Here is a 15,319-nt window from a genome sequence, read left to right on the forward strand (position 1 = left end):
TAGCCTAGTACTTACCTATGAACCTATGAAGTTGCACTTATGTGAATAACAGTGACAGCTGCTGATAGTTTTACCTGAAAAGTAATAATGACTCAGTGCTATATTGTAACTGAGTTATTGCTAATGTGATAATGACCTGCCTTTCATTACTGCAAAGTTATGCATGCTCAGACACAGGTGATAATTACTGCACATAACCTGTTGAGTAGGCATTCATTATATTACCTTGTGCAGCTGTTATGTAACACAGACTCATTATCATCGTTAAGGAGAAGACCTGAGTAATTCAGTAAAATAGTATAACACTTAGCCCTTCCTCCCACCTAAGTTGCACATATTACTGACAAAGCCCAGAAAAATTCCCAAAATATAACATAGCTCCATGCTGGTAGTAGTTAGCAAGTAATCACCTTTATCTCACTCAGACAACTACTGAGTATAATCAGAAATGCAATAAGCCTAGACAAAATCTCAACCTCATGTGGCTGATCTGTAAGTAGTAAGAAATACAGCTAATAGCCATTCATTAAAGAGATTTTATATAGTTTGGTAAGAGAAACACATACATATCATTTTCATATCATGGTACAAGTTGTTTATAAAAAGAAATCTTTATAGTATATTTATTATATATATTATATTTAATTTATGATGGAGCCACCATATGGACTAAGTTGTACTAAAAGGAACTAATGAGTGAGTCTGTTTACCAGCAGGCCTGTCAACTGTGGGGTCCCACAAGAGTCAGTGGTGGACCCTTGGTTGGCATATAGTTCTCGTAAGTGCAGCCCAAAATGGAGGGGCTGTGACTACTACAGTAGTTTCATTCTTTTTTGTTGGCTTGTCAGCACTTGGCATTATGAGTGCCAATATTTCAATACAGAGCCATTTCTTTTATCCTCTGATTAGTTACTTGTTATCCAAGTTTCCCGTATCTTGGATGTTAGTATATGATCTAATGGTGCAGCCACAGCTAAGTTTATTATTGCTTTAGTGTTTTTTATAACTTTGTATAATAGTTGTTACAGTTCCACTCAAGTTATAGAAAAAATATTTTTGAGCATGACATCTATTAATGTTTTCTCATTGAATGTGTGGTGCTTGGAGCATAAGAGTTCAAGGAATTACTCAGGGCTCTAGAACATCTCAAAGAAGAGGAAATGGGTGGAGTTAAAAAAGAATGGCAGTGCCTCAAAACAGCATTTGTGAGGGTGCAGCACAGGTATGTGGCCCAGGCAGATATGCAAATAATGTATGTAAAGAAAGCTGGTGGTGGAATGCAGAATTTCGGAAAGTCATCAAAAGAAAGGAGTGCAGGAAAAAGTAGGAGATGGAAAAGACAGACCAGCCAAAGAAGGAATACAGGTTGGCTAAGAGAAGGCAGTTGTAATAGCAAAGGACAAGACAACAGGGCATTCTACCAGCTTCTGGAAAGTGACTGTAAATGGCACAAATTAACTGCAAGGCAAAGACAGAAACATAAATAAGATACTTAAAACACCCTTTGTAAGTGATGCCAATAACTATCTGCCTACCAACCCATGGGAAATAAAAGACAGATGGAAGGAGTACTTTCAGCAGCTACTGAATGAAGAAAACCCCACAGAAGCTGTACTTCCCCAAACACAGCCTGCAATGAAGAGGAGACCACCACAGAAGTAAAAACAACACCAAGGAAGTGAAATCAGGGAAGCAGCAGATTCAAATGACGTCATAGCAGATATGATCAAAATGTTAGGTGCGATGGGGAGAAATGACACCTGAGGGTACTCATAGCAGTATGGAGAGAAAGTTGTATCACAGATGACTGGAGAATAAGCATACTAGTAATAGTGCACAAGAACAAAGGGGGGCATCCACAACTTTGGGCAGTACATAGATATCAAACTCCTGTCACACTGCATGAAAGTTCTGGAGAGACTGATTGATAAATGAATATGCAGACTAGTTGAATGTAAGATGGGAGATGAGCAGTTTGGGTTCAGATCAGGATGCAGCACAACTAGCCCAATATTTGCAGTGAGACAGATAGCTGTGAAGAGGCTAGAGAAGAGGAGAGTGTCCAATCGGGCATTCCTATGCTTGGAGAAAGCATATGTCAAGGCCCCAAGAAAGCTGATTTGGGCAATCTTGTGGTAGGTCAAAGTCTCAGAAACATTGGTAGAATAAAGATACAGATATATATGTGTTTCTCTTACCAAACTATCTTACATGTCTTTAATGAATGGCTATAAGCTGTATTTCTTATTACTTACAGAAATAATATATACTAAGTGTAGAACACAAGGGACTACATTTTTTCCTGTGTTGTGGAAAATCATATTGTTCCATCTCGTAAGTGCAGGCCAAAACGGAGGGGCTGTGACTACCCAAGTTTGCAGATGACAGCAATTTGGGTGCCATTGTGGAATCATCTAGTGATGGCAGTGTACTTCCAAAAGGGTTAACATAGACCAATGATTGGTGCCAAAGTCATGGTCTTAAACTAAAGGCATCATCACCCCCCTTCGGTAACATCAATGTCCTCACTGACTATAAAATAAACCATAACACTCCAAGCACCAATTCAGTGCAGACAGACCTGGAAACACAAGGTGACTGTGACCTCAACTTTGACCGCCAGGTGTCTACTGTAGTGAAGAAGGCATTTTATGTTGTTCACCTGCTTAGCAAAGGCATCACACCTCAAGAACAAGAGAGGTTGTAACCTCATTATACTATTCCCTCATCAGGCCTATTGTTAAATCCAATGCCCCCTTCGGTACATAGGAACATAGGTAATAGAAAGTTACTAGGCTATTGGCCCTGAGCCCCTTACAAATCTAGCCAAGAATTTAGCCCATGTTCCAACAACTCAGGACCCTTTGCCAATGTCTAGCAGGGACACAGGTGGAATCCAAGGGGTATATTTTCTGCTCCCCATCCAGATATCCCAGTAAAGGTTTAATGAAGGAGTTACAACACCTTAATATAAACCATATTACCCCTGAAAACAAATACTCCTCTCCAGTACGACCACTGTGGAACCCCCATTTCACCTAGCTGCGGCTGACATATGTAGAGTAACACACCTAGAAGAGTTAAAGCTCAGCCACCAAAAAATAGATCATTCACAGACAAGAGAGTGTGTGGAAATAAGGAGAACAAACTAAACTCCACAACATAGAAATGGACACGAAATCAAAAACACTTGCCCTAAAAACAATGCAGCCAGGGTTAAAGGGTTCCACCCTCACAGCAAATATAAAGATTCCTAACAAATACAGCTACCAATAGTGCACATACAAAGGACAATACTATCATTTAGCAGAGACAGAATGTCCCAACCGCCAGACTAAGTGGATGTACAAACCCATGGCACTCACCCTGGAGCGCTTCTCAGGTGTACTGCCCAAGCTACCCAAGATGGCAGGAATGCCATCTTAGTCTCTGCTAGGAAAAATGCACAAGCCCAGTGCAGTTATCCTGATCAATAAAAGTAAACAGAATTTGCTCCTGCAACACAACTAAATGCAACACCAGTACCATACCTCCATGCAGTGTGACTATAGACGTTGATGTTTCACATTCACTTACAATTTTGCAAGACCTAACTACAGTCGGCCAAAAATCAGACCTTTTCACATAAAACACTGAACAGAGGAACTTGAAGGTAACAATGTTGTCTTTGTCTTGCTCAGATATAAGGAGGCCTCTGCCACCACTGAGAGCATCTACTTCAATAGCTATCAAATGACAGTACATAATTACCAGTGGAAAGCTTGTCCTAGACACCACTTTACTTTTGCCCCTCTACCTTACATGAGTGTGGCATTAATATAAATGGTTAAGTCAGCTCACAGTGTAAAAGGATAACTGTCTCATTCATAGCAAACACTTGTGAACTTAACCCATTTCCCAAAAAAAAAAAAAAAAAAAAAACTAAACTAAAATTCACCCAAACAATGCCAACTCCAGTTGCACAAGTACAGTTATAGTGGAACAGAATTAAAGGTAATATTAACAGGTAAATACTTAAAATTCTGACAATCATGCATTTTAACTATGCACCCAGTTAACTACAAACTATTTAAAAGTACAAAATGAATTATCTAAATGGAAATGGATTTACTATTAAAAATAAACCATAACAATTGTAGGATGAGGTATTGCAAAGTAAAGCAAACTCTGGAGAAGCAGCAGCCTGTAAATGGGGTACAGTACAGTACAGCCGTAGCACTAATGTGTGCACAGTGTTACACAGATATCTGCCCAGAGATGGTTACAGCTACAAAACTAAATATTTATCATATTAGAGGATATATTTGAAGAATCTACCATGACCTTGATGTATATGAAACAGCAAATGTATTCCTGCAAAGACATGTTGCACCTTGAATATTTACAGTAACTATGAACAAGAAATGAAGGAAACAAGGAAACACTTGAAATGCATGACTGCTTGCAAAAAACACATAAAGGCATTATACCGCCATCAAAATATATGCCCCACATTCTGCAATACTAATGCAAAGGACGTAATATTACATATAGCATACATCTAAAGGTATAGTAGGGGGTATTTTGTGGCAGAGTGACTGGGGGTTATGAGGGGGTGAAATTTGTGCTGACTTTATTGGCCAACAGTATGATATATCTTATGGAGAAGTATAGGTAGTGCCATCCACAGCCAACTCAGCACATTGCTGAGAGTTTCCCTTAAGGTTTTGGACATACACATGCAAAATGTAGACACTGACACTCCTAAAACACTCTAGCCCATGTGAAACATTTTTCTAAACTGAAACCTACATTTACCTGTATAAAATAAAGTGAAGCTGTGCACATTTTACATTCACCACAATGGAAAAAAATAACTATATGCAAAGAAAATCACCCCCCTAAAAACAAAAAGTACAGTTTTGTACCTACCATAAATGTAGATGCTCGAAGATCCACATTGCTGCAGTCATAACCTGTGGGTAGTCCGCTGTCCTCGGTCGGCCCGAATACCAGAGAGTTAGGCTGGCGCCGGTCATGGTCGCTCAGATCTGACGTCAGTACGCCGTGGTACTAAAGCACATGACCGACGTCATATCCTCAGTCTTTCTTGCCCCAGATGTCAGAAGGCCCTAAAAAGAAAGGCCATAGCCAAAAACAGAAAACCTCCAAACACCCATGTACAAACAATATTTACAACTCAAACCCCACAACCACTTCAAACTACAGAGGGGAAGGAGGGAGGGTAAATTGGACTGCAGCAATGTGGATCTTCGAACATCTACATTTATGGTAGGTACAAAACTGTACTATGTTCTTCATCTCACATTGCTGCAGTCATAACCTGTGGGTAGAATCCCAAAGCAAAGGTAAAGGGAGGTTGGCAAAATCATAAAGCATTGGGAGCTGCTAACATGCCCTGTAAGACTGCAGTGGCAAATCCAGCCCTAGATTTGGAATAAAGAGGGAGATGGTAATGTTTAGAAAAAGTGTGCACTGAACTCCAAGTAGCAGCCTCCAAAATATCTTTAGTAGCTACACCCCTTAAAGAAGCAGTAGAAGTGGCAGTAGCCCTAGTGGAATGAGGTCTGATTCTAGCCGGAATCTCCTTACCATGATGAGAATAACAAAAAGCAATACAATGGCCAATCCACTTAGAAATAGTTTGTTTTGAAACAGGTTTCCCCTGAGAGGCCAAAGCAAAAGAAACAAACAACTGTTGAGACTGTCTGAACCCTTTAGTCCTGCTCAAATAACAACGCAACTGCCTGTGAATATCCAAAGAGTGCAAAATTTTCTCCCCTTTATTTTGGGGATCAGCATAAAATGTAGGCAAATGAATAGATTGGTTCAAGGCCACATTTGAAACCACTTTAGACATAAAAGTAGGGTTAGTACGCAGGGATACCCTATCCTTATGAAAAATCAGGAAGGGTTCAACTGCCATTAGAGCCTGTAATTCAGATACCCTTCTAGCAGACATAATGGCCAACAAAAAGGCAGTCTTCCAAGACAAAAACTTCAACTCAGATGTAGCCGCAGGTTCAAAAGGAGGTAAAGTGAGCTTTTCCAACACAAAATTGAGATCCCAGGAAGGAGTAGGAGCTCTACGCGGGGGTCTTATGTTCTTTGCCCCTCTAAGAAATTGCTTAAACAAAGGATGAGAGAATAATGGTGGGTCACAGTCATAGTGAGCAGAAATGGCTGCAGCATGAACTTTTACAGAGGAGAAAGACAAACCTTTGTCTAATAATTCTGTAAGATACTGAAGTGAAACACTCAAATTAGGCCCAGAAACATCAAAGCCCTTTGCTTTGCTCCAAATAAAAAATCTCCTCCATTTATCAGCATAAACTTTCCTTGTACTAGGCCTTCTGGCCTCCAAAATGACATTCAAAACCTGTTGAGGAAGCTGCGACCCTCCAGGTTCTAGAACAGAATATGCCAGGCTGTCAAATGCAGGGACTGTATCCTGACATTGAGGAAATGATTGCCTGCCTGGGACAAAAGGTGTGGAATTGATGGCAAAGGCCAAGGAGGCTCCGTACTAAACTCCTCAGCAGAGGGTACCAGTGTTGCCGCGGCCAATCTGGAGCTATTAGAATCATGGAGGGCTTGTCCTGTCTGACCTTCAAAAGCACCTTGGGAAGGAGAGGCAGAGGAGGAAAGGCATAGACGTGAAGATTGTTCCAACTGAATGATAGAGCATCCACTTTCCAAGCTTTTGGATGAAACATCTTTGTGCAAAACTTTGGCAAGTGGAAATTTAGTGGAGAAGCGAACAGATCTATGTCTGGAGTCCCCCAAATCACTGTCAACTGTCGAAATACATGAGGATCCAATTTCCACTCGTGGGGATCCACCATCTGTCTGCTCAAAACATCCGCTAAGGAGTTCTGTGCTCCTGGCAGAAACCTTGCCTGAAGAGTGAGGTGCAAACTGAGAGCAGTCTCCCACAAAATCATAGCTTGCCTGCAAAGAGGGTACGAATGGGTTCTCCCTTGTTTGTTGATGTACCACATGACAGTTGTGTTGTCTGTTTGAATCAACACTTGTCCTGGGTGAAGTAGATCCTTGAAAGCCATCAATGCAAATTGGACTGCTAACATCTCCTTCAAGTTGATATGCAAATGTTGAAGTCTGGCAGGCCACGTGTCTTGAACCCATTTTCCATTGAGGTGTGCTCCCCAAGCCTTGTCTGAGGCATCTGTCGTTAAGATCTGACTCGCCTCTGGTCGGGTCACAGAGAGTCCCTTGTTTAGGTGACATTCCTGAGCCCACCACAAAAATTCCTTTTGAATGCAAGGTATTATCGGAATGACAGTGTCCAAATCGTGGCAGTGTTAAGTCCATACACTTTTGAGATACCATTGTAGCTTCCTCATATGCAGTTTGGCATTGGGAAGTACCAGAATACAAGATGCCATGAACCCCAAGGCTTGAAGGACTGTCCTTGCAGTCAGCCTGGACCGTAGAGACAATTGTTGGAAGTAAAGGGTAAGATTTCTTTGCTTGTCCGGGGTCAAAAAAGCCATCTGAGAGGCTGTATTCAGTCTCACACCCAGAAGGCACATGTCCTGAGAGGGTACTAGACTGGACTTTGTTTCATTCACAGAATACCCTAGGCACCTTAACACTGCCATAACATACTGTAGATGGTGAAGTAGCTTGTCTTTGTCTTGAGCAAGAATCAGGCAATCGTCCAAATAAGGATAAATTTGTATTCCTCTTAACCTGAAAAAGGCTATCACTGGAGCCAGAACCTTTGTGAACACCCTGGGCGCAGTAGATAAGCCGAAGGGCAATGCAGAGAACTGATAATGTAAAGTCCCAGCCCGAAAATGCAGGAATCTCCTGCAACTGGGCCTGATAGGAATATGAAGATAAGCCTCTTTGAGATCCAGAGTTACCATCCAGTGATCTTTGCCTAACAGAGGCAGAAGTTGTTGCAAAGTCAGCATTTTGAATTTTGGAATGTCCAGGTATGTGTTGAGGATAGACAAATCCAGAATTGGCCTCCAAGTGTTTCCTTTCTTTGGTACAAGAAACAGGCGAGAATAAAATCCTAGGCCCACTTCTGACAGAGGGACCTGCTGTATAGCCCCCATTTGAAGAAGTAAAGAAATTTGTTTGTGAGCCTCCACCCTTTGCTGAGGAGGAACGTCTGGCATGCCTTTGAAAGGAGGCAATGTGTGGAAATAAAACTTGTAGCCTCGGTCTATAATGTCCAACACCCATTTGTCCCGGGTGACTAAAAACCAATTTTGGCTGAAGAGTGCCAACTTTCCTCCCAGAGGAGCCGCCAGACAGGAAGGATCTGGCAGCTGAAGATGCAGGTCATTGGGTCTGTTTACGAAAGGACTGGCCCCTGCCCTCACCTGTAGATTGTGCAGGGGAACTCCACGTCCTAGGCCTGAAAGAACCCTGAGCTCTGCCCCTACCACGTCTAGATCTGCCCCAAGACTGTAAATCAGAAGAAGGATAAGCCCATCCCTTAGTAGGCCAATTTCTGCTAAACTTCGGGGGCTGCACCTGCAAAAAATCCTTAACAGTCTGCATAGACTTAGCTTTGTCTTCCATTTTCTTCAAGACTGACTCCACAGGAGAACCAAACAAAACTTCAGACTGAAGGGGAGCATCCAAAATTCGAGCTTTAACATGCTCTGACAAGTTCTGATCCTTAAGCCATGCGTGCCTACGAATAACTGATCCAGTGGCAGCCACCCTGGAAGAAGCCTATAAAGCATCGAAACCACACTGCAAAGAATGCTTACCCACCTGATCAGAGGCATGAACCAAATCCTGTAATTCCTTACACTCTATGCCCTCTGCCAAAGCATCTACCTTAGATTTTAACTGAGTAAGGAGAAAATTCTGGTACTTCAGCATTTGAAACTGGCAATTCAAAGCCCTTATTGCTAGAGTGGAAGAGGTATACACTTTTTTACCCCACCTATCCAAAGCTCTAGAATCTTTATCCATAGGAACTGGATTCTTTACAACAGAAGCCCTGACACCCTTAGGTCCCTGGCTAATAGTTTCTGGGTCAGCCCTTGGGCTCTTATACAAATATTTATGAGCCTTTGGCACTCTGTAATACCTATCTGGTTTAACCGGGGCAGGAGGCAAAGAGTCTGGATTAAGGGAAGCCTCAGAGAAAACATCCTGAACAACATCCAAAACAGGGGGTATAGCCAAGGGCCTATGTTGTGGTAAAAACAAGAATTCCCTAAGCCTCTTTCGGGAATCTGAGAAATCCTGACCTTCCCATTTAAAATGCTCCCTCATAGAATGCAGGGTTTCTGAAAAAGGAAAATCCTCTGGAGGAGAAGCAGAAGGATTAGAATCCTCTGCGTCTGAATCAGAATAAGGAGGAAAATCCTGAATGTCTTCAGCCAAAGACTCTGAGTAATCTGAAGAATGTTCCAAACCTTCCACCTCTGGCTCCACCCTAGGCCTTTTATCTGGAGGGGGCAAAGAACATCTGATTAAAGTAATCAAATCTTCTGCCATTTTAAGCATGTGTTTTCTAGGTACAGAACCTGCAGAGCTAGGACTGACGCCAGAGGAAGACAAACTAGGCCTGACCTTGGAAGGTACCTTAGAGACAGAAGGGGAAGGCCTAGCCACCTTATGCAAAGAAGGGAGTACAGTAACCTGAGAGGCCCCCTCAGCCTGACCCGACTCCTGAGAGGCCACATCTTGCAAAATTAAAGGCTCCCCCTGAGACTCAGCTGAAACCTCGGCTGGATCCACAGATTCCACTGTAGTTTCTAAAGAACCGGCGTCCGGAACGGACGACTCATCCTGCTTGGACTTTAACGATTTTTCCTTGCGCTTCTTAGCGGTGGCGGCGCCGGAGGATCCGGCGGCATATTGTAATTACACCGCTTACGAAGACAAGCCTAGCGCAATCTAACCTACGTTTAATGGTGCGCTTATTAAATCTAGCACAAAAGCGACACCCGACTACGTCGTGCTCAGGCCCCAAGCAAGGAATACAGAGAGAGTGGTAATCCCTATGAGGTATCTGTTTCCCACAAGAAATACAATTATTCACTTTTTCTGACATCCGGATTTAACTGAGGCAAGAAAAGACAAAAATATTCCCCAACGGGGTACTTAGCCCAACTTGGTTTTCGGTCTGAAACTCAGAATACGAAAATTTCAGGACGCCGAACGGCACTTGCAAACGCTGCTTCTGCTTCGGACCACGCGGCAAGAAAGACTGAGGATATGACGTCGGTCATGAGCTTTAGTACCACGGCGTACTGACGTCAGATCTGAGCGACCATGACCGACGCCAGCCTAACTCTTTGGTATTCGGGCCGACCGAGGACAGCGGACTACCCACAGGTTATGACTGCAGCAATGTGAGATGAAGAACATCTACTTGCCCAAATCAACTCCATCCATATGAAACTTTATCTTATCAGAATTAAAATTGTTAAAATAAAATAAAACAGATTAAAAAAATACTAATTTGAACTTGCCAATAACCCAAAACTAACAAAACAACTAACCCAAAAACAAAACTAAAGTATAAAACTAACAAATCCCGATATCGCCATTTCTATACTACTAAACTATAAAATGAACCGACGGTAGAAAAAAAAAGATTAAGATTTAAGTTACAACAGAGAAGAAACAACTTGTGATACATTTGATTACATTCCATTAATAAAAACCTACACCAGTTATGTAAAGCCCTATTCAGTACATAATTAGACAAGTGACATAATCCACTGATGTCAGTGGTGAACGATAGAATTACTACTCTAACATAATCCTCCAAAAAGCAGATAAATGGAGTATAAGGCGGTCTGTTTTTTTGTGATGTATGAAATATCTTTTATTGTGTGATTAGGGGACGTGACTTTATTTATTTAACATTTGTTTACCGGGAAAGTATGGCTTGGAATGAAGGCAATTTACAGCAGAGACTCGGGAAGAAATGCGCCACACACGTGTCTTTGTAACATCGGAGGAAACTGGAGCACCGGTCATATGTCATATTTTAAGATTTTACTCTTTGAATATGTGTGCCTTCTGTGGAAGGTTGGGTGCCGGTCTGGCAACTCGACACCGTACAAACTCCACTGCCAATCTTGAGCGGACAAGGTAATCCGCTGTGGCGACCCCTAACTAAAAGCCAAAAGAGAGAGAGAGACTCTTTGAAAGTTATGATGCTTTTTTTTTCTTTCCTTCCATGCTGAAGCTGAAAGTGGTCCATTTAGATATTGTTCTACCCTAGCTAATAAGTGAAAAATAAAATAAATACATAGCTAGTACTCCATTAATCATCTACATCAACAAGGAAAAAAAGGGTTTGAGCAGATTATGCTAATTATTTCTGCCAGGTTAACAGGAAAATTGTGATGCAACTGATTAAATTGAGGGACACTCAAAGACAAAATGCAGACCTTGCAGTACGGGCTGCAGAGGGAGCAGGGGGACTTGGTTTTGAATGTTGCGGAGCACCGAGGGAGTTCTACACAGGTCAGTGAATACTGTTAATGGTAACGGTATTGGGAGGGGGCACTGGGAAAACAGAGAAGTCTTTGGCATGGAAGGGTCGATTACATTCCCTATAAAACGGCTGCTGAGCGTGCTCACATGAAGGGTTAAGCAGCACAAAATGGCAGTTGCTATATTACACCTGTCATGACAAATTAACACAGATTTCCTACACCGCATACAGGACAGTTAACCAAAGGAAGTAATAAAGTTTAGGTAGAATGTCATGTCTGCTGATGACAACAAGGCATTTGGATTTGCACATGAATACTGTTCTAAACGTGGAGCTATTCTGTGATATGGGATAACTAAAAGGCACAAAAAAGAAGCAGTTCTTAGGCCAAATTGCTCCCAGATGCAGTCAAATCAAGCCGAGGAAAATTCAAATGGGAACTCCAACCACCAAACTGGTGTGGCTGTCTTAACGATCTCTGTACAATTGGTAAGTGCGCAAATCAAATAGAGGGATCCAGCAGCAGGTAAAATCTCCATATATCAGGAACAAAAAGGAAATACCTGCTGCTGGAACCTTTATTTACTGGGGAAAAACAAAAGAAAATAAAGTTGGGGTGGAGTTGTTAGGCAAGTGGTGGCTTGGATTGCAAGAATCCGATTGGCTGCCACCACTTGCTTTATCAACAACTTTAAAATGGGATTTTTGACTAAAGGTTTAATGAGACCTTAATGTAAAAACATGCTGAATCGTAACTGTATAAGGTACATTATAAGTTCATCTGATTTCAGCCTGTTTTGCATTAAGCTGTGCTGCAAATCTGCACTGAAGTTTCTCTCGCTTGTAGAAGGCACTCGGGGGGTAACAGCTTGTAATTGCTATCGTCTCATAGCGCTCTCGGATGTAAGCACAGAGGTGCTATGAGACGGTAGTATGTAAAATACTTCCTCTGCATAATGTTTCAAACTTGCTATAGCAGATGTAATTGGAGGAAGTATTTTTACATTCAGCATAAGTTATACAAGTATTTAATATGTACACATACATACCACACACATAAATAAATTTATACACACAGCCACACACTCCTAGCAGTTACAGCCAGTTTATTGAATTACTACACCTCACATGTCTCACTATGAGCAACTGAAAAAAAAATACACAGAATGCAAGGTATCCCAACTGTCTCCCTTCCCATGTCTCTTTACCATCTCTGACATTTGTCACAAAGTAGTAGTCTGGCCACACAAAGAATGATGGATTTGCTGTCAGGTGATAATGCCAGAGATTTATGCCTTATTATTAAGGGAGTGAGTTCTGATGGACTGCCTGTTGCAGTGAAACAAACACACACACACACACACACACACACACACACACACACACACACACACACACACACCTTTTTTTCTTTCTTTACTTTTTAAAAAACTCACCAAACAGCCAAGCGCTGTTTAGTGAGTGTAAAAATGGTGTTCATTTGCTTTTACTCTGCTCAAGCTTCACGGGCAGCTTAATACACTAACGTGAAGCATCAGATTTGTTTTTCCACAGGCATCACCTGCAGATTAACTTCCTGCTATAGAACATTCATTCTTCAATCAGGGTAACAATGTACAGGCTGGCAAAACTAAAGCCTTGGTAGTAAACCCTCAATAATGCAAAAACAGAGGTAATAATGATGCTCTGTGACAGCTTCTCAGTAAATGACTTGTACAGCCATGTGCAGGTGTCAGTGATAGCTCCCCTGTATTAACCCTGTACAGTTAGCATCATATGTTATAACTCATCAGTAAATGTTCCGTAGTAGACCTACTTACTTGAGACAATGACTACGCCCCAGGAATAAATGTACAGACTTAAACGTGACAGTCTAAACTTTTTACTCATTTGTTAACGAGGTATGTGAAATTATTATCTACCCTTTTTACCGAGATCCAGACCATAAAGACAGGGGGTAAATACAATATATATGGGAAATTTAGAGCAGTCAGTCAACTTGTAAATTTTGGGGAGGCAAAATTAAACTGCAATATGCACAGAAAACCATGTAGGCATTGGAGGAACCTGCAAACTCCATAAAATCATTGACTGAAAGTCATGAATCTACCCCAGACATTACAAATGTAAGGCAGAGATCTTGCCTACTAAACAAAAATATTTCAGTATTAATGTTCTCATAAATACTTGTGTGAAAAAAAATGAAAAGTCCTTAATAAATAGCACACAAAGGTAAAAACGAAAGCAACCTAAATCCTACAGCAATTGATCTGTGCATCTCCTTTATGACCAGCAGTCCCTCTGTATAGAATCTATAAAACTTTTTATAAAGATTATATAACTGCTGGGCATGCTGACAGTAAAACAATCAGAAACAGAAATTAAATCCAGCTTACCTACAGTAGCCATTTATTATCCTCCCAGCTACAACCTTTGTAAGCGGTTTCCAGGACTTAGCTCTTCCATCCACGGGTGCTCCCAGGAGAATCACATCTTCAATTATGCCTTCACAGCCTGGAATGGACGAAAAAACAGTCAGAATACACAATGCAGTAAGGTAGAAACACAACAGGTATTCACAATGATCCTGTAACAGGTGCGCACTTCTTCCTTTCAATGTACTGCAAGGCTTCATGGACAATTACAGTGGATACAAAAAGTGTACACACCCCTGTTAAAATGCCAGGTTTCTGTGATATAAAAAAAATGAGACCACAACAAATCATTTAAAAACTTTTCCCACCTTTAATGTGACCTATAACCTGTACAATTCAATTGAAAAACAAACAAATATGTTAGGGGAAAAATATAAAAAATAAAAAACGTACAATAAGATGGTTGCATAAGTGTGCACACCCTTAAACTAATACTTTGTTGAAGCACCTTTTGATTTAATTACAGCATTCAGCATGGCACATCTTGACTTGGCAATATTTGCCCACTCTTCCTTGCAAAAGCATTCCAAATCTGGGTAGTTCTTATGCACAACCCTCTTCAGATCACCCCACAGATTTTCTATTGGATTTAGGTCTGTGTTCTGGCTGGGCCATTCCAATACTTTAATTTTCATCTGGTGAAGACATTCTTTTGCTGATTTGGATGTATGCTTGGAGTCATTGTTGTGTTAAAAGGTGAAATTCCTCTTCATCTTCAGCTTTCTAGCAGACGCCTGAAGGTTTTGGGCCAAAAGTGACTGGTATATGGAACTGTTCATAATTCCCTCCACCTTGACTAAAGCTCCAGTTCCAGCTGAAGAAAAGCAACCCCAAAGCATGATACTGCCATCACCATGCCTCACCCTGGGGATGGTGTTCTTTTGGTGATTCGAAATGTTGTTTTTGCGGCAAACATACCTTTTGGAATTGTGGCCAAAAAGTTCAACCTTGGTCTCATCAGACTATAACACATTTTCCCAAATACTTCTGGGAGTCTTGATGTATTGTTTTGCAAATTTTAGCTGGGCCTGGATGTTTTTCTGCATAAGAAAAGGCTTCTGTCTTGCAACCCTACTCCACAGTCCAGACATATGGAGAATACGGGAGACTGTTGTCACATGTAGTACACAAGCAGTACTTGCTAGAAATTCCTGCAGCTCCTTCCGTCTTTCTATAGGTCTCTTGGCAGCCTCCCTGACCAGTTTTTGTCATGTCTTTTCATCGGTTTTGGAGGGATGTCTCTGTTGTCCAATATTTTCTCCACTTTTTGATGACTGTTTTCACTGTGTTTTTTGTACCCTTCTCCTGACTGATACCTTTCAACAATGAGTTCTCTGATGCTTTGTAAGCTCTCTGTGAATCATGTTTTTTTCTGTAGCAGGCAAGTGAGTAAATGTCAGGAAAATCCTACTAGGACAGCTGAACTTTATTTGGG

At 41.4% G+C, this 15,319-nt stretch overlaps 1 protein-coding gene across 3 annotated transcripts in view; it reads right to left on the reverse strand.

Moving 5' to 3' along the window:
• The window catches only part of TMCO4 (transmembrane and coiled-coil domains 4), a 1,335,578-nt gene that overhangs the window by 213,823 nt on the left and 1,106,436 nt on the right, over nucleotides 1-15,319 (reverse strand). For all 3 annotated transcript variants that reach the window (XM_044061794.1, XM_044061793.1, XM_044061795.1), the window contains exon 12: nucleotides 13,846-13,963. In XM_044061794.1, coding sequence (XP_043917729.1) covers nucleotides 13,846-13,963 — 118 coding nt within the window. The remainder of the gene's footprint in view (nucleotides 1-13,845; nucleotides 13,964-15,319) is intronic.

This window comes from Protopterus annectens, chromosome 2.part0, assembly GCF_019279795.1.
Source record: "Protopterus annectens isolate FY-2018-M chromosome 2.part0, PAN1.0, whole genome shotgun sequence".
Taxonomy (NCBI): Eukaryota; Metazoa; Chordata; order Ceratodontiformes; family Protopteridae; genus Protopterus; species Protopterus annectens.